Below are 18,152 nucleotides of genomic sequence, written 5' to 3'. Positions count from 1 at the left end.
TCCCTCTGCTTGGAGCAAGCTGCACTTCCTTTGTGGTAAGGCCAGGACACTTCCAGTCTTCACCTGAGGACCCTGAGACCGTGAACCAAGGCTCTCCTAACTCCCACTTCCTAGCAATACAAGCAGGACCCTGAACTGAGTAAGAAGTTGAGGCTCGGGGAGAGACAGCCACCCCTAGTCCCAGCAGTGAAAACAGTGACAGGTGGCCCCATCCATAATAGGAATATATGCAGTGTCTAAATGGTGGATTAAAGGGATTCATAGGAGATGGAGGCCAAGTGCCTGGAAAGGAGATGCTCACTGAAGGCCAGCAGAACCTAGGCAGCACAGGCCAGCTCAAACATACAGCCTTAGCTCAATTCCAATGCCATTCAGGGTGTCTATGGCTTTCCTTAGAGATGCACCCCATCCCTAACTCTCTGCAAGTCTCCATGTTTACAACTCACACTTAGAAGAGGAAAAAGTAAAAAGAAAATTCTGCTCTCTCGCTGAAATACAAGAAATACACTGCTCCAGAAATTCATATATTCAATACAAATAAATAAAATAAACAAGTGTAGGGACCCTAAAGTGAAATCGAGGAGATGCAGTCAACTGTTCACATTTTAAAGAAATGTGTGTAATTGCACTGAACAAGAGGAGAGGCAAGATGGTCCCGAGAGACTTTGGAGGGTGGAATCTGCACCTCAGATTAAGGAAGGAGCTCTGGTCAGCAGACATCTTTCACAGAGACACCGGTTTGGGAGTCAGAAAGTACTTAGCATATTCTAGGAAGGAGCAAGCAGCCAGGCATGCTGTGGGTTCAGAAAGGCTTTCTTTCTACCAGGAAAGGGACTTATGAATGTGCCGAGTAGGGAGGAGAAAACAAGCCCTGTGGTGTTAAATTAGAATTGCAAAGTTCTATATAAAACTAACAGCCTTGCAGAGTGTGGATGAGCATAGATGCATTATATACCATATATATAAAGAGACACCCATTTCCTAGCTGTGTTTACAGAGAGGGTTGAGACACAAAGGCCCACCAGTGACATCCCCAGTCTTCAGGTCTCCTAGAAAAAGCATCAGGTCCCAGACCTGGAAGAAGGAAGAAACAGAATAGACCCAGAACATCTTGGACCAGAAAGCAATGAGGTGCTCAAGAAAAAGCAGGCATATCAGGACACAAGGCTTTAGGAGCTTCAAATAGCCCAGTCAATGTGAGCATCAGAAGAAACAATGAGAAAGGAGTATAAATCACTGGCTAAAATAAAGAGTCCTTGAGTCTCCAGTAACATGAACCAATTGACAAAAAGAAGACTTTCTTGCCTGTGGAGAATGAATGCCCACTACTGTGGTGATCCCTAGACAACACATGCCTACATGCAAACACCATGTGTGCAGGGTACAAGTATATAGGAATAAGACAGGAATATAGGAATAAGATAGGAATACAGGAATAAGACAGAAACATAGGAATATGGAAATAAACTTAAGGGACAGAAGCTGACATCCATCAGTTTGGCCAGCAAAAACAGATTAACCCTTTACTGGGCCCCTCCATGTTTTACGATGGGCAGCTCTTGTCAGCAACCCAAATGTTAGTTTTCTTTTACTAAAGATTGTCCTTTGTAGCCGTGGGGTTAGCTATTCTTCGATAACCCCCTACCACTCACTACCGAAACCAAAGTTACCTGTTAATGAATTCTACCTGACAACCTGCCTTGTGTTGTTTCGTCGTCCCCGTCCCGCCCCCTGTCCCCCATGAGAACCCAGCTATGTCAGAAGTTACAAGTTTGGGCAAGCATCAATTAACTGAGTCAGAGAGGGCTGCAGATATAGATATATATAAAATTTAGCTGAACCCCCTCCAAAACCTTGTTAATGGAAAATTGTAAAAACAATTTGTCTCTAAAAGTTTAACTTCAGAATTGTAAAAATTCCTTTGTCCATGCCTAGAGTGTCCCCCTTTCTATAAAAAGGGGCTCATACTCCCCCTCCAGCTGCCATAGCCTCAGAATCCCGAACACTGGCCTTGGTCTCAGCTAGCTGATAAGCTTTTGTGCCCACGGTGATACTTCCTTTTTTTCTTTTTGGTTTTTGGAATAAAGTCTGCTTCTGGTTTAATGGACTTTGGTGGTCTGTCCCCCATTATTGCATCACCAGAGACCCAACATCCCTAAATTCACACAGTGTTTTTTGTTTGTTTGTTTGGTTTGGTTTGGTTTTGGTTTTATGAGACAGGGTTTCTCTGTGTAGCTTTGCGCCTTTCCTGGAACTCGCTCTGTAGACCAGGCTGGACTCAAACTCACAGAGATCTGCCTGTCTCTGCTTCCCGAGTGCTGGGATTAAAGACATGTGCCACCACTGCCCGGCTCACACATTGTTTATACCTTGGTGTAGTTCATACTACAGTGGGGGAGGGGCGCTCTGTAAGAGCAAAAGAAAACATCGAGCAGGCATGTGAATGGCAGGCAGAGTTTGGCAACAATCATCCATGAAAACAGGGCAGAGAAAGGCGGTTTGAGGAGAAGATGTAGCATGACAAACAAAATCTCAAAGCACTTGCCCTGGGGCATTTAATGACAAAGGGAAAACCAGTAGCCTCAAGACAATGAGCCTGACCCCCTCAAGTATGTAGCATCAGTGGCAAGGAGAGGACTAGAAATCATGGGCCCACTGCAAGCAGTGCTGAGAACTCCACATCATTCCTGTGGTAATTCCAAAAAGTGCACAACCAGGACCCGATGGTAAGGAAGCACTGTACAGAGTAAAGGAAGGGGAACCTGCCAAACCAACCGCCACACACCTCAACTACCGATGCCATAAAACAGAGGCAGAGGAAGAGCTCCAGCCCAGAGAGCAAAGAGATCCGATGCTGGAATGCTGTACATACACAGTATTTCCCTTTGTTATACAGGCCGGACAGTTGATGAAATGTGAATCGTAACTGCACTGATGGGATTCTCACATTGTGACTACAATGCCGTTAATGCAGGAAGGTATTCCTGTTTATAGGAAATTAAACACTGACTAGAGTTAGAAGGAGGTAAAGGGGTGTTCTGTCCATGGCTTTATCTCAAAGGGTGCAGAGACACAGGCAAGTGGGAAAGACAAAGAACGTAATAAAATGCTACCACTGTCCAGGCTTGGAAGAGAGGGTATATGGGGGGTTTGATGCTCTCGGTTTCTCTGCAAGAGAATTGTATGCAAAAATAAAAGACAAAAACGGAACATATTCCGCAGGCCCAATGTTTCCCTCTGAGCATCTCAAGAGGTCAGTTCAAAACAGTCTCCCCCTGGCCTCTCTGGCTCTTTCCCTCTCCACTGTCCACTCCTCCCCAGGCCACCAGATTGTCTTTTACAAGCTCTCATAGCTACAGCAACCCTCACACACTTGAATTCTCACATCAAATTGGTAAAGAATAAAAGCATCAGATAGCATGAAAGAGGATAAAGTAAAAGTCTATTACTCTAGGTCCCTCCTGTCCTGAAATTTGTATAAATGTTTCCATGTTCTGTATCTCAGGTTCCAAACAGTTTGAAAGTTAGTTCTCAGGAACTCTCTTTAGTATTGAAAACAAGCAAAATGAAGTTGCCCGAGGAAAGGAAGCTTGTGCCAACAAGAGCTGCCTACAGAAAACACCACAGGCAGAGAGGCTGCAATCTAACCCGTCAGGTATCAGGGGAGGAATCTGGGTGGGAAGCCTAGGGAGGTAGTGCTGGTTGAGAAGAATGGACTTGACATAGCCCAAGGCATCCTTGTAGAAACTGCCCCAAGGCTAGCGGGTAAAGGAGGCATTCTCACAGCTGGCAGTACCAAAGGTGGGCCACAAGGGGATAAGGCACCATGTACCTCATAGTGCACCTGCTCTTAGCTTGTCTGCAGGAGGCCTCCCACTGACATGCTGGATACCCAGGGCACCTGCTTCTTCCTACAGCCAGTCCCTACTGCCACGGTCTCTGACACTTGAAAAAGCCCTCGGCTGGTTTTTCGAAGTGGCTGCAGACACTGCAAACACTCTTGCAGTGGTCCCTGCTCTGTAGACTGTGGGGGTGACGAGTGGCAGGGCTATCCCTAGAGTCGGTAAGAAAGCCCTCCTGCAGTAGGAGGAAAGTTAATGCAGATGCCTTAGCAGCATCTAAGAAACCAGCAAGTCCCAGAGAGATTGAGTAGAAAACCCACCGGTCTGAAGGGACACTGTTTCCTAAAATGGACTTGTAAATTTAAAGGAGGTGGGGGTGGGGTGGGGAGAAGAAGTCCTAAACCCATACACCAAGCTCTTCTATAGAGAAGAGAACAGAAAGATGGCGGGAGCCAGCACCCTTCCCACCATGCGCGAGGATACTGCTTCTCCACCTACATTTCCCTGGTGCTGCTCCTGAAACGTGGAGGCTCGATTCTACAGTCTGAATAGGTCACAGGATGTGGTTTGGGGTCGACAAGTAATATGCAAATCCCGGCTTGGTCACTGGCACTGGTACCAGCCTGTGACCCAAACTCCGTCCTTCAGGCTGTCAATCAAAGACAATGTCCTATTAATAGAATTGCAGTTACAGTTGGGGAAAGCAATAGCTGCAGGGGTTACTCACGCATGCACGTGCGTGTGCTCACACTCACACATACACACACACACACACACACACACACATGCACACACATTTTTAAAATGTAAAAAATAAAGCCTCTTTGCTGGTGACGAGCATGGGTGCTGCAGCCTTGAGGCAGGGGGAGGGCCTTGGCCCTTCCTCTACTGAACGTACCAGGCTCTGCTGACTCCCCATGGGAGGCCTTACCTTCTTGTAGGAGGGAATGGGGGGTGGGGGGGAGGCTGGAGGGGCAGGAGGAGGGAAGAGGGGGATCTGATTGGTATGTAAAATGAATAAAAAATATTCTTAATTAAAAAAAAAAGAAAAAGAAAAAATTCACACCAAGTGGGGGGAAAAAGAAGAACATGGGTGCTGGAAGGTTCATGCTTGATAGGGTGTAGAGGCCAGAGCAGGAGCAACACCAGGAAAGGCCGGTGCCCCACTGTGAGAGCCCAGCAGCCTATGGGCTGCTCTGGGCCCTCATGGCTGAACACAACAGAGCAAACACAACAGTGGACTCTGGCATGTGTAGGGAGTAACATTCCAGGGCAGATCAAGCACCCACAGGCTGTCTGGGGGAAGTCTCAGGCACAAGAGCTTTCAAGGCCGCAGCAAAACACTTCCACGAGCAGCGGCCACTAAGTACCAACGGGCACTCCACCTGATTGCATTCCTCAGAGAACAGAGTTCTCCAAGACCGCTGCCAGCTCCAAATTTACAGCAGCGCAAAGTGGGGCTCCAGAGAGTTCCCTGTCACCCAGAGAGGCCGGGTCACAGAGCTAGGTCTCCTGGCCCGTAAGACACTGCTCTCTCCCAAGGTCTAGACCCCTCAATACTCAACCCAGCAAGAAGCAAAACTCAGGAGACAGCCAGAAGCTGCCTGAGTACATGGGGGCAAGGACTATAAACAGAACACAGCTCAGGCCATCTTGACAGGCTAAAGGCTGCCCAGTAACTCTGCCAACAGATGGCGGCTGGAGCCAGGGCAGGGACAGGCACCGCGCACCGACTCACCAGGACTGAGGTGGTACAAAGACAACACATGGAGGCTAAGGTTCAACTCCTGACTGTCGCTGTTCCACCCCCAGAGAAGCACTGGTCAAGCAGGTGGACATGCAGAGGCCACCCCATGCCCTTCCCCTGCTAGGTCCTTCTAGATTGGTTTTTCAGCTCAAACATCACCTAGAGGCTTTCCTGAGCCCCTCTCCAACCCAGTAGGCAGTGATCACCTTCTGTTGTCTCCACCTTACCCTATGCACTCCAGCACACCTGTGGACCACTGCACTATTCACTAAACTTCAACCCAGGACAGGAAAGTGAAGCTATCGGGACCAGTCAAGACGCTGATCGCTTCCATTGCCCTACCCAGTCCCTTCTCCTGCCAGCTTCTGCCAGAGTCTGATATCTTGACCTCACTCATGATCTTCTGGGCTATAAAGGGCTTGGGCAGACCTACATCTCTTGCTCTGCCATCTTCAGTAAGCAAATCTTAGCAAAGCAACCACAGGTTTTTGTTTTCATTTTCTTCTTTTTTTTTTTTTTAATGTGCATGGTATAATACACATAACATAAACCTTAGCATTTTAAACACTTTTAACTCTCCAGGTCAGGGCACTAGGTACATTCATCTTGGTGTGCAGCCATCACCACCAGACATCTCCAGAAATGTTTCTTCCCAAACAGAACCTCTGTTCCCATCAGACACCATTCCTCCTGCTCCCTCCTCCCAATCCTAACAGCTACCACTAACCATTCACCAATCAGAAATCAAAAGTCTTTGGGGGAAAAAAAATGTATCTGTTCTAAACACACATAGACTTTTTTCATGTTATTAGTCCCCAAATAAACATTGAGTGATTGATCTAGTTTGCTTCAATGTTACTGTAATAAAACATTGACCAAAGCAAGTTGTGACTTACAGGATACAGTCTATTCATCATCAGGAGACCCAAGACAGAAACCTGTAACAAGAACTGAGGTAAAGATCATGGAAGAGGGCTGCTTACTGGCTTGCTTCCACAACTTGCTCAACTGTTGTTATACAACCCAGGATCACCTGCCCAGGAGTTGAACTGCTCACAGTGTCCTGGATTCTCCCACATCAATCACTAATCAAGAAAATGCCCCCATAGAGAGACCAATCGGATGGAGGCAGTTCCTCAATTAAGGTTCCCTCTTCCTAGGTGACTCTAGTCTGTGTCAAGTTGACAAAGACTCACCAGTATGCTGTGGATATCGCTCTGTATGCTATGAATGTGTTGCTCTGATTTGGTTGATAAATAAAATGCTGACTGGCCAGTAGCCAGGGAGGAAGTATAGTATAGGCGGGATAAGCAGAGAGGAGAATTCTGGGCACAGGAAGGCTGAGTCAGAGATGCTGCCAGCCACTGCCATGAGAAGCAAGATGTAAAGATACTGGTAAGCCACGAGCCACATGGCAAGGTATAGATTTATAGAAATGGGTTAATTTAAGATGTAAGATCTAGCTAGCAAAAAGCCTGAGCCATTAGGCCATACAGTTCATAATTACTCTGTGTTTACTTGGGTCTGAGCAGCTGCGGGCCCAGGTGGGACTGGAGAAAACTTCAGCTACATCAGTGTACTACTTAATAGCATTAACATTGTGTTGATTGGTATTAAATAATACAAGCGATCTACACATAATACAAAGCTTACAAAAGAATGTTTCTACAGTACATGCAAGTATTCCACCATTTTATATCTGGGACTCTAGCATCCACAGATCTTGGTATCACTGGAGGGTCTGGGAACCAATCTCGTTCATTGATACCAAAGGACAACTTTGTTTTCATAATCTTCCTATTTAGAAAGTGTTTGTCTATATTCTATATGTTGTGAGTCCCTTGAACACAGGCCCCTTGGCCACATGCACGCATACACAGCTCCAGGGAGAATCATCCCCACAGAGTACTATGGAAGTAAAACTATGGGTTACCCAGAAGCTCAGGCCTCAGGTGCACTTACAGCAGTCACTGGATACTGGTATGACAATTTGGCAGGCTCCATGGACAGCCTTTAGTAGACTGGGCAGCCTTCATGCAATTGTCCCTTCCTGCTCAAGCCTCTCCGGGTCACCAGGCCTAAAGAACTAAAGCCAAGACTGATCTGGACCAGGCCTAGATTCTAGAACTTGACAAGATTTTAGGAGAATATCTAAGATGAGCCTCTTAAGGGGGTTAATGACCTGATATGGACCTCACCCTGCTGGGTACCCTGTTCCGAAGCCCACCCTGGAACCAGCTTAATGCCTCTAACTCCGGCTTCTCCTTCAACTGCAGGGCAGAGACAATAAACCCACTGTTCCTGTTCTGAGCTTTTGTGAAAAGATGTGAAACACCTGGCTGAGCAGGTCTACAGAATGGTGGTTATTACCAGGTCCCATTTCACTTGCCATGACGGCATGATTTAATAAAGGGCCAGGCCACTGTACCATGCACAATGATTTACAATTTCAAACCACTTTCATGACACATCAAATTTCCAAGGATACTGTCAAAATCCACAAGATGGGGAGAGGAAAGGAAGGGAAGCAAAGGACGAAGATGGCAGAGAACAAAGGGAACACACTGAGTGCCTGATTCTTCCCCATGGAACTTCTATGCCACACGGCCCAGTGCTCTGCCCAGACCGTTTTCACATGCTGTTGTGACAGGACTTTAATATGAAATGTCCCCATAGGCTCATGTGTTTGAACAGTGCCCCAGCTGGTGGCGCTGTTCAGAGAGGTTAGGGAACCTTTTGGATACAGGGACCAGATGATAGATATAAGACCACAGGGCCGGGAGTTATGATTGATAATGGAGGCCCCGTTTAGGCAAGGTGTGTTTGCTTCCTGACCCACTGAGATGTAACAGGTAATACGCAAGCTCCTGTAACCATGGACAGAAGCCCAGCTACCATGTCTCCCTGCCAGAAACCATGAACTAAAATAAATCCTTCCCTGAGTTCCTTCTGTCAGTTAATTAGTCACAGCAGCAGCAGCAACAACAACAACAACAAAGTCACAGAAATGAGGGGATGATGTTCAGCAGGACTTCTCCTCTACTGGCCCCCGCCCTGGCTTTCTCCTGCTCACTGTATTACCCGAGCCTGGCTCACCACTGAGTCCAAGAGCCGCTGAAAGCTCTTAACCAAGGAGTCACGGGTCCAAAATCATTGAACATGGCTTTCTGGCCCAGCATGTAGGAATACTAAATGCAGTTTTATTCACAGTAATCAAAAACTGGACACAGGCTCTGGTGTCATAGAGTCCCATGCACTCCATGTCCCCAAACACGTTCCATGTTGGCATCTTAAAGCAAGAGCACACACAGTGCTACCTCATTTAACCTACACGCATGAGCAGCAATGCTGAACACATGCTTATATCTGTTGTCTCCAGACAGAAGTCTGTCTCTTCCGGTTTTTTCCTGTCCTAAAGACTTGCATAGCTTTCTAGCAGTTGTCTCTTCTAGCTGTACACTATGATCATGTGAACAGGTGTGACTGGCTATGTCAGGCTTCCCCCACATTAAAGGAGCTGCCTCTTTAATGTGGTAATATAACATGCAGGACCATTGGCAAGGAATCTGTGTCTTTAAAAAGCCAAACATGTCTGTAGCTGACTATGATGGTTTGAAAAGGTTATGGCCCCCATAGACTCAAGTGTTTGAATGCTTGGCCCATAGGAAGTGGCACTATTAGGAAGTGTGGCGTTGTTGGAGGAAGTGCAGCCTTATTGGAAGAAGTGTGCCACAGGCTGTGAGATCTCATACACGCTCAAGGTAGGCCCAGTACACAGTTTTTCCTTCTGTTGCTTGTGGATCAAGATGTAGGACTCTCAGCCCCTTCTCTAGCACCATCTGCCTGCACACCCCGGCCACGATGACAATGGACCAAACCTCTGAAACTGTAAGCCAGCCCAATTAAATGTTTTCCTCTATAAGAGTTACCATGGTCATGGTGTCTCTTCACAGCAATAGAAACCCTAACTAAGACACCAACAAACTAGCAACTCCACAATCACCAGGTACTTACTGCCCAGGAGAAATGGAGATAAACACCACAAAAGGCTTCCAAGACTATTGAATGCAGCTTTGTTCGCAGAAATAAAAATATGGAAACACGCACTTGGCTGCACACTTTAATCCTAGCACTTAAGAGGGCAGAGGCAGAGGGATCCCTGAGTTCAAGGCCAGACAAACCTACATAGCAAGACCCTTCTCAAAAAATAAAAACCAGCAGACAAAAGAACCCAAAACTAGAAACGTGAGAACAGCTCAGGTATTTATTAAGAAAGAAGCATGCAAACAAACTGTGGTAGTTTCCAGGCACTGGAATAACATTAAGCAATAAAAACAAACAAATAAAAAAAAACAAAAAACTAGATTTCTGAAACTTCATGCTGAGTAAAAAAAAAAAAAAAAAGCTAGCACAAAAGAATTATGTGACATCTTACAAAAGGCAAATGTAATTTATGAAGACAGCAAAACTAGAGGTTGTCTGGGCTAACAGATAAAGACTGGATGGGAAAGGGCAAAAAAAGAATTTTTCTGGGGTAATTTAAAAAAATCCTATATATCATTAGGGCTGAGGCTTACCTGGGTACTGTCTATAAGAAAGATCTGCACGATTCTGTGTATTAAACCACAACTACAAAATGCCTCCTGCAAGGCACCAAAGAGCTCTTTCCCAAGGGCAGGTCAGCAGGCACTGTTCTCCCGATTCTCAACGTTTTCATGCCAAACTCCCAACAGTTCCCACTCCTCAGTCTCAGTGTACAGGCCTTCAGCCCTAATGCCCCTGCCCCAAGCACAATGCACAGGACACATCTGCTGTGATGCGAACAAAAACTTCTCAAAAGAAGTTGCATTTGGCTATTAATTAAAACTCACAAAAGATATGTTGTCTGCAGAGACTGACTGACTGATTAGAATTTCAGCACCGCGGACAGATTGGAATGTTGCAGGTCCAGAAACTAATTACTTTATCTTGGGCTAAGTTCTGGCCCTCCCCTCCCGAACAGCCATTCATTGGCCTCCTACGTATGCACCTGACATTCCCACCCCTCTCATGTGCCCACCCATGTATTCTAAACTTGCTTTGACTTACGACTTTCTCTGTTCTGCAACTATAAAAACTTCCTGAAACTGCTTCCACATTGGAAGATGGAATTTGGAGTGACCTAAATCTGTGCTCCCAGGCCAGGGTCACTCAAAATAACTCCAGAATAAACTATCTCTTATTCCTTTGAAGATGAGAGCTTTGGTTTTTGCGTCACACCTGTCCTGGCACCCACCTTTCCATTTTTGATGGGTGGCTATTCACTCGGCAAGACTCAACTCCAGTACCGCATGCTTCAAGAAGTCTCCCCAGAACCCCTACACGGAGCCCACTGACATCTTCAATATTCGGTGCTCACATCTATCATGGCTCCTTACACCTTTCCCTAAGGGAATTGGCTTTCCACTGCTAGGTCTATGTGACACCCTCAAGAGGGAAGGTCCCAGTCCAGAGTTTGGCAAACATCTGAGTGCTAGTGATCCTGCTGCTAAAGAGTAAGAACAGCCTTAAAGTCATGAGAAATGGTGGCAGCTCATGAAGGCCCATCGGCAGCAATGAAGCAATAAGAACACCAAGAATCTGACCAGCTGGAGACCGCAGGAAACTGGGGTCTGAGTTGTGCCAGACACCCCAAGTTCCTTACGTTCCTTGGCTCCAGGTCCCTCATCTCATTGTGGGATGCCAAGCCCCCACCTACCCATCTTGTCTCTGTCCAGACAGGTTGGAACACAAAGGCACCAGATTCCAGAGGCCAGTGTGTTGCAGCGCCAGTTGTCACCAAGATAAAGGAATGAGAATATTCTAAAGCAATGGGCAAAGAGACATCTGCACCGCCACGTTTGTTGAAAAACTAGTAAAGACAGCCAAAGTAGAGTTAACCAGAGTGTCTGTCAGCAGGTGAATGAAGACAATGCGTAATGTAAGCAGATACAATGGAGTATGACTCCACCTTCAAAGGGGAAGAAATGCCTTTGCGATTATACAAGTGGGACTGAAACAACAATGGATCTTGAAGATGTATAGAGAACAGAGTGGGGTTCCCAGAAGCCGCAGGGAGATATGGGAGGTGGGGCATGAGCCAAGGGGGAAAGCCTCTATTAGCAGGAGTAACCGTTAGGATTCGGCCACCACTCCAGCTGCATGACCGCACATGCAGCTAAGCAGGGGGTCTTACGTCTTATGTCATCCGTGTGCTGCGTGATTGTGCAAATCCTCTCTCCTCTCCTCCCCCCACTATCTCTATCCCTCTCTCTGTTCTCTGCCCGTGCTTCTTCCCCAGGCCTGGTTCTTTTGTCATCCCCCCGCACCCACTTCCTCCTAATAAAGCTGATACTGGGTTTTGTCGTGGTTCATGCCTCATGACCTTTCTGCACTATAACCAGCGCCGCTTATCATTTTTAAAACAACATTGGTGCTGTGACTCGACAGGCTCTCTCTGTGCTCTACATCCGGGGCTCTGTGTCCGGGACCCTGTACAGAGGTTTATTGGACCTACAACTGCCTGCTCCGCTTTTTTCATTTACCCAGCCTCCGGGACCACTACGTACAACACATCAGCCACCAAGATTGGTAAGTTTTTCCCTTTCCGATCCCCTGCCATTTCCCACGACTATAGCCTGAGATATATTTCTCATGCCAGACCCCCGGGGGTACGACGACGACACATTCTCTCTTGACGAAGTACTGAATGCTGTCTGGACTCCCAGGGAGTCCTCCGGTATGTACGCCTCCACAGCCCTTGCCCTTCTAGTGATGAGGATTGGGGTAACTTGTGCTGTTAATTTATGCTGGTCCACAACTACCTATCCTCAGGGACACTTGAGATGGAGGTCTGGGATCACTTTTGTTATTTTAATTTTTTACTTTTTTCTCTCGGCTGCAGTCATGGGACATGGAGGCATTCTCTTCTTGGTTCCACTCCTCCTTTGAAAAATGCCTTAAATATCCCCAGATACCAGTAAATTTGGCCATGTAACGGCTGCTTGAATCCCAATATTTCATGAGAATTATGTAACTTCTGCCAGCAAACAGGCAAATGAAAAGAGTTACCTTATCCCCACACTTTTACCTAAGCTCTGAACCCTCCTTTTCTGAATCTTTCTCTCCTGCCCACTCGCATTCCCAAATCTGAGGAATCTCTCACTCCAAAGAACCTTATCTTATCTGTTCTCTGCTCTGTTCTCTGGTACTGGCCGGGCCGCTAAGCATGGACAAGTCTGGAAGCAGGCTAGGATGCATGCAAATAAGTTTACGATCAGGACCCACATTGGGATCATAATAATCCAGATGGCTCTCTAACCAGAGATCGGTTTACAGCCTGCCTCCTGGAGGGTCTTCCTAAAGCTGTCTTCAAACCATCAAACTATCAAAAAAAAAAAAAAATCAAGACATGGAATAAAATCCATCTCTTGTCTCCCAGAGTTCCCTGACATTAGGGCTAAAACTTAAGCATCTGGAGAGCAAGGCTTCTGACCCCACAGGTGGAAGTTTCAGCTGTGGCATTTAAGGTACCGTGGGAGAGATGAGAAAGCCTATGAACAGAATTGCCAAATGCTGGCACACGCCATCCAAGCAGCTGCATAAGGGCTTCCAGGTCCCTGTTTTAAATATGTGCTACAAAAGGCCATGCGGACTAGTGCATGCCCTGCCGGGCCATCAACTGAGCCTTGTTCAAAGTGCCACCTAGAGAGATAACTGGTCAGCTGACTGCCCCGTGAACCTCGTGGCATGGGGACATCAAACTAAGACCTCTAGTAGACCTCCTAGGCTTGGCCATGGGCTCACTGGGAACCCAGGATGCAGCATGGGGTGATCCATTTCCTTCCTGTTGGACATGGAACCACTTAATAAGTTTGGAGGGAGTTTTGGGGTCCCACCTCTCCTCATTTCCCTATTGTCGGGGTAGGGGGGACAGCCTTAACCACCTCGCCAGACTTAATTGTACTTTCAGCGTTAGTTAATGGGAAGAGATTTTCCAGCTAAGGTAGGAGCTTTCACTTCATTTGCTCCCTCCATGTGCCTCACTCCAGACCGGTCAGCAGTGCTTCTCCTTCTCATGCACAAGAACACAGACAGGGCCCTGCTCTCTCTCTCTCTCTCTCTCTCTCTCTCTCTCTCAAGTTCCAGAGGACATCAGGATCTACTGCCTTGTCACCAATTCCAGAAGAATGAGGTCTTACCCCACAAGCTTTTCTCTTCCTGGTTCCCTCTTCTAATTAACTACTCAGCTAATTGTTACAGGATCACCATAGAGATGGAGTCCAAGGACCATCCAAGTCCAAGATATGCCCAGGTGTTACGGAACAGTAACAATTAAAAGGTGTTTACACCCCTAGACCGAAAAGGGTCTGGGCTCTGCAAAAAACAGACCTTAATATAACAATCTATTACTGTTAGATGCTCTCAACAATTGATCACCTGTGTATCCTCGATGCTAAACTAATAAAGGAAACAGGGGCCTTAAAATAATCTGACTCTGATAAGGCTTATCTCAGGTAAAAATTAAAAACATATCCTAAATCTCTCTCGCTCTCACTAACATTAACCAGCAGAGTACTAAATACTACAATGGTCACTAGCTCAAGACTTTAATTTTCTCATGGCTGCTTCTTAATATGTTCAAAATTTTTCTGAGCTCCAGAAAATCCATCTGGATAGGTCAGCGAGCTCCAGGACCGGCTTGAATCCACCTAGATAGCACCTTGTCAGATGATTTCCAAGGCAGCAGATGACCCCAGAACACCTGTCTACCTCAGAAGTCCCCTTTCTTACCCCCTCCCCCAGCAAGAGTCAACCAACACCCACCAAGTCAGCTGGAAGCAGTTTTTCCAGTAAAAACGATGCCCCTATTCCTGTTTACCCGCTTTTTATAATAAACAAAAATACTGGAATGTTAGGATTCTGCCACCACTCCAGCTGCATGACCGTACATGTGCAGTTCAGCAGTTAAGTAAAGGGTCTTAAGTCTTACATCATCTGTGAGCTGTGTGTTTGCACAGTCATGCAATCAGCGCATGCGTGGCGTAGCTCCAGTAAGCCTACCTGCGCATGTGCACGGAAATCCTTAAAAAGCCAGACACAGACTCCTCTCTCCTCTCTGTTCTCTCCTCCGCCCTCTCTCTCTCTCTGCTCTCTGCACATGCTTCTTCCCCAGGCCTGGTTCTTTTTTCCCCCTTCCTCCTAATAAAGCTGTGATACTGGGTTTTGTCATGGCTCATGCTTCATGACCTTTCTGCACCATAACCAGCACCGCTTATCATTTTTAAAACAACAGTAACTATGCTCTCACTCTGTGTGTGATATGCTACATATCATAGTGGCTGGGATAAGTAATATATTTTTTACTTCAAAATCACTAAAAGAATACATTCCAAATGTTCTCATCTCATCACTTGGGGTGACATACTGGAATAAGTATGCACAACTATAATTTTCAGCTTATGCTTTTTAAAACTTCAAAAAGAACAAAGACAATTCTACTCAACGTTAAGGCCCTGTTGTACATTAATATGCTAAGCATTATCTTCTCATAAGCAAATTCATTGTTCTTTATATTTTACATTCTTTTTGTAGAAGCCAACTTTGAATCTACAATAGATGTCTAACATGTTCACTTTTCTTCACTCAAAAATTACTTTTTTCCCTTCTTTAGGAAAAAATCATAATCGTGCTGGGTGTGGTGGCACATGCCTTTTGGAAAACTTGGTCTCAAAAAAAAAATCAAATTCTACCCTACCTTTCCATCCACAAACACTTCCCAAAACACATGGACAGTGACAGTGTGTTAGGTAATAAACACCATGTGGAGTGCCACCAACATGCACAACGTAGAGGCACACCTTGTGGCACTGAGCAAGTACAAGGGCTGGGACCCCTGACCTCAGGAATCCCAGGAACACATCTCCCTAGCAAAGCCTGTGCTCTTACAATCCTATGCACAGTGACAGCCCCTGAAGGAAATACCTTCTCTTGCAAAGTTTCACACTCTGAAAGCTGAACAGCCAAAGAGGTAACAAGGGGCAAACGTTACTCTAGGCTAAATCCTCCTCAATTAAATTGGCCCATCTTGATACAGAGCTTTTCAGGGGCAGCATTCATGAAACATCTATAAAAGGAAATGTAATTAAGGGAATCTGTTTAATACACCAAAGTTTGACTGGGCCTGGCCAGGGCAGCCACTAAATTCTACTTAGGAACAGTGATAGCTGAAAGGCTGTCACATAAATCACAAGGTGTGTGTGGGTGGGGGAGGGCTAAAAACTTTGCACCAGAAGAGGCAAATGAGATACCATGAAAAGGAGAACGAGACAGAACAGAGCTCTAACTGGGCCAATGACCACCCCAGTTTGTTTACCACCCAACGCTGCCCCTTCCATCTCCTTATCTATGGCTCTGCCTCTCCTAAGTTAACGACACCGAAACGGGAAATTTCCCAGAAGTTAAGCTGCCCATGAGTTGACAGAAGTACATTTTGTTCAAACTGTGACCCTTCTTGGTCTGTCATGGCTGCACACGGGGAGATAACACATGCTCAGGGCTTGCTTTTGTGTCTCTTTGACCTATATCCATTCTGCAGCAGCACCAACAGACACACTGATTCTAGATGCTTCCACAGATACAGTGACAGGTTCTGAAGATAAAGGCTGAAGAGAGGCAGTGGTGGAGGGTAAGCCCCAGGGACAAGATGTTTCTGTTCCCTATGGACACGGGCTCCAGCACTGAACAGGCTGGAGTGAGCACACAGCACCTTCACTCTGCTGTTCAATATACAGTGGCCCCCCCTAAGAGCCTGTCGGAGTTCACAATTTATCCCAAGCTGGAAGACGTCTAATTTCTTTAAACCTCAGCTGTTAGGAATCTGACCTCTCTCAACTTTTCTGTTCTTCAGTAAATGACCAGCAATTAAGAGCAATCGGGAGAACTGAGCAGCGACCTTGGAAGTGTCCAAGTAGAAATTGGTGTCAACCATAGCCAGGGGCCCCCAAGCTTAAGGTTATAAGGTTAGATAGGGGCATCGGGGTTAAGTGGGAAGTCCACCCTTCCAATCAGTCCAGCCAAAAAAGCTGCTTCCAGCTAGAGAGCCAGAAAGACTGCCCGGAGGAGGTGGCCCTGGAGCCATTTCATTTAAGAGCACGCGGGCAATGGCCTAGAGAGCTGGACTAAAGGCAGAAGGTAAATTATTACTCGCACGGGGCAGGGTCATCCAATCTCTCTCGTTTACTGCTCCCTCCCAGGGTGACTAGGAAACTTCCCCTCAGAAGGCTAGACCTTCAAAACGTCCTGGCCAAGAACGCGGACTTGATAACTGGTGGAGGGGAGGAAGACATCTACTTTACAAAGCCTCAAAGGAAGCTCACCCAGCCAAGCGGCTGGAGACACCGGGATTCGAACACCTGCCCAACCAGACCTCCACGGCTCGTCACTGGCTGGCGCCCGAGCACCGCCCACTGCCCTGGAAAGGGCTCGCACGCGCAGGCACTGCACTCCCCCCGATCGCCCTCCCCTCGTTTCCTTTTTTTTTTTTTTTTTTTTTCTCTCTCTGCGGCAGGATAAAGCCAGCGACCGAACGTGGACCGCAGGACGCCGCGACGTCCGCGCTCCGCCCGCCCGCCCGCCCGCGGATCCCTCCGCCGCCCCGAGCCTGCGCGCGCGGCCTCCCTCCCGACCAGCACACCACGAGCGGTTTCCCGCGCCGCGCCGCGCCGCGCCCCACCCCCCACCCCCACCCCGTCGCGCCCCAACCCCCACCCCAGCTCACCTGCCGCCTGCGTCTCCATGGCAACGCCCCCACGGCGGAGGGGGGCGGCCAAAAAAAAAAAGCTTCGGGTTCCTCCTGGGCTCCCTCCCGCGCCCAGCGAGAAGGCCGGACACCCTGAGGAAACTTCGCTCTTAATTTTTATTTTTTTAGGGAAAGAGCCGGAGAGGTTATGGCGAATCTGCGGCATCCAACATGGCGGATGGAGTCTTCGACCTTCCTCCCCACCGGGGATCCGACGCCTGCGTAGCGACGTCCGCCGCGGGGAACCGCCCTCGGCTCCCAAGACACACTGCGCATGCTCGCGGCTAGCGCCCCCGCCCGCCCGCCCCCCCCTTTTGGTCCCGGCATGCCGCGCGCTGTTTTGAGCCACGCCCGGGAAGGGACGCGGTGATCCCGGGACGTGGGTGCGGGGATTGGGAGTGTCCTGCGTCCGTCCCCTTTGGGGGGGGGAACGACCTGGCAGGCTGGTTAGTGCACTCTTTTGCGCACTGACTTTCCCTGGCCTCAGTTTCCTAACTTGCCCATCGGGCTGGTTGGCAGCAGCTTGTAGCGGCGATGCCGTCCCCGGGACGCCCTGCCGAGGTGTGGTTGGCACCCCCCCCCCCCCCCCCCAGTTCTCTAGCAGAGCCCGGTTGGATGTGAGCGTGCGTTGCACACCGTTTCCCTGGAAGCGCAGTGAACCACCTTTCGGTTTTTCCTCTTGGGAGGTTAGAGCCCCCTCGGCACCCTGTTAGTGTCTGTTCCAAGTAACTTTAGTAGAATCTGT

At 47.7% G+C, this 18,152-nt stretch overlaps 1 protein-coding gene across 4 annotated transcripts in view; it reads right to left on the bottom strand.

Annotated features, from left to right (window-relative positions):
• The window catches only part of Zfat (zinc finger and AT-hook domain containing), a 183,246-nt gene extending 165,614 nt beyond the window's left edge, over nucleotides 1-17,632 (bottom strand). The window contains exon 1 of one of the 4 annotated variants that reach the window (XM_059246900.1): nucleotides 17,387-17,632. In XM_059246900.1, the coding sequence (XP_059102883.1) occupies nucleotides 17,387-17,573 (187 nt within the window). In that variant the 5' untranslated portion in view covers nucleotides 17,574-17,632. Of the gene's footprint in view, nucleotides 1-13,553; nucleotides 13,672-14,329; nucleotides 14,391-17,386 lie in introns of those variants that run through there. The other 3 variants (XM_059246899.1, XM_059246901.1, XM_059246902.1) reach the window with 3 other exon arrangements.
• Nucleotides 17,633-18,152: the final 520 nt, after the last annotated feature.

Source organism: Peromyscus eremicus, chromosome 20 (assembly GCF_949786415.1).
Source record: "Peromyscus eremicus chromosome 20, PerEre_H2_v1, whole genome shotgun sequence".
Lineage (NCBI taxonomy): Eukaryota > Metazoa > Chordata > Mammalia > Rodentia > Cricetidae > Peromyscus > Peromyscus eremicus.
The sequence above is the reverse complement of the archived record's forward strand: the minus strand, read 5'-3'. Positions and strand labels throughout refer to the sequence as shown.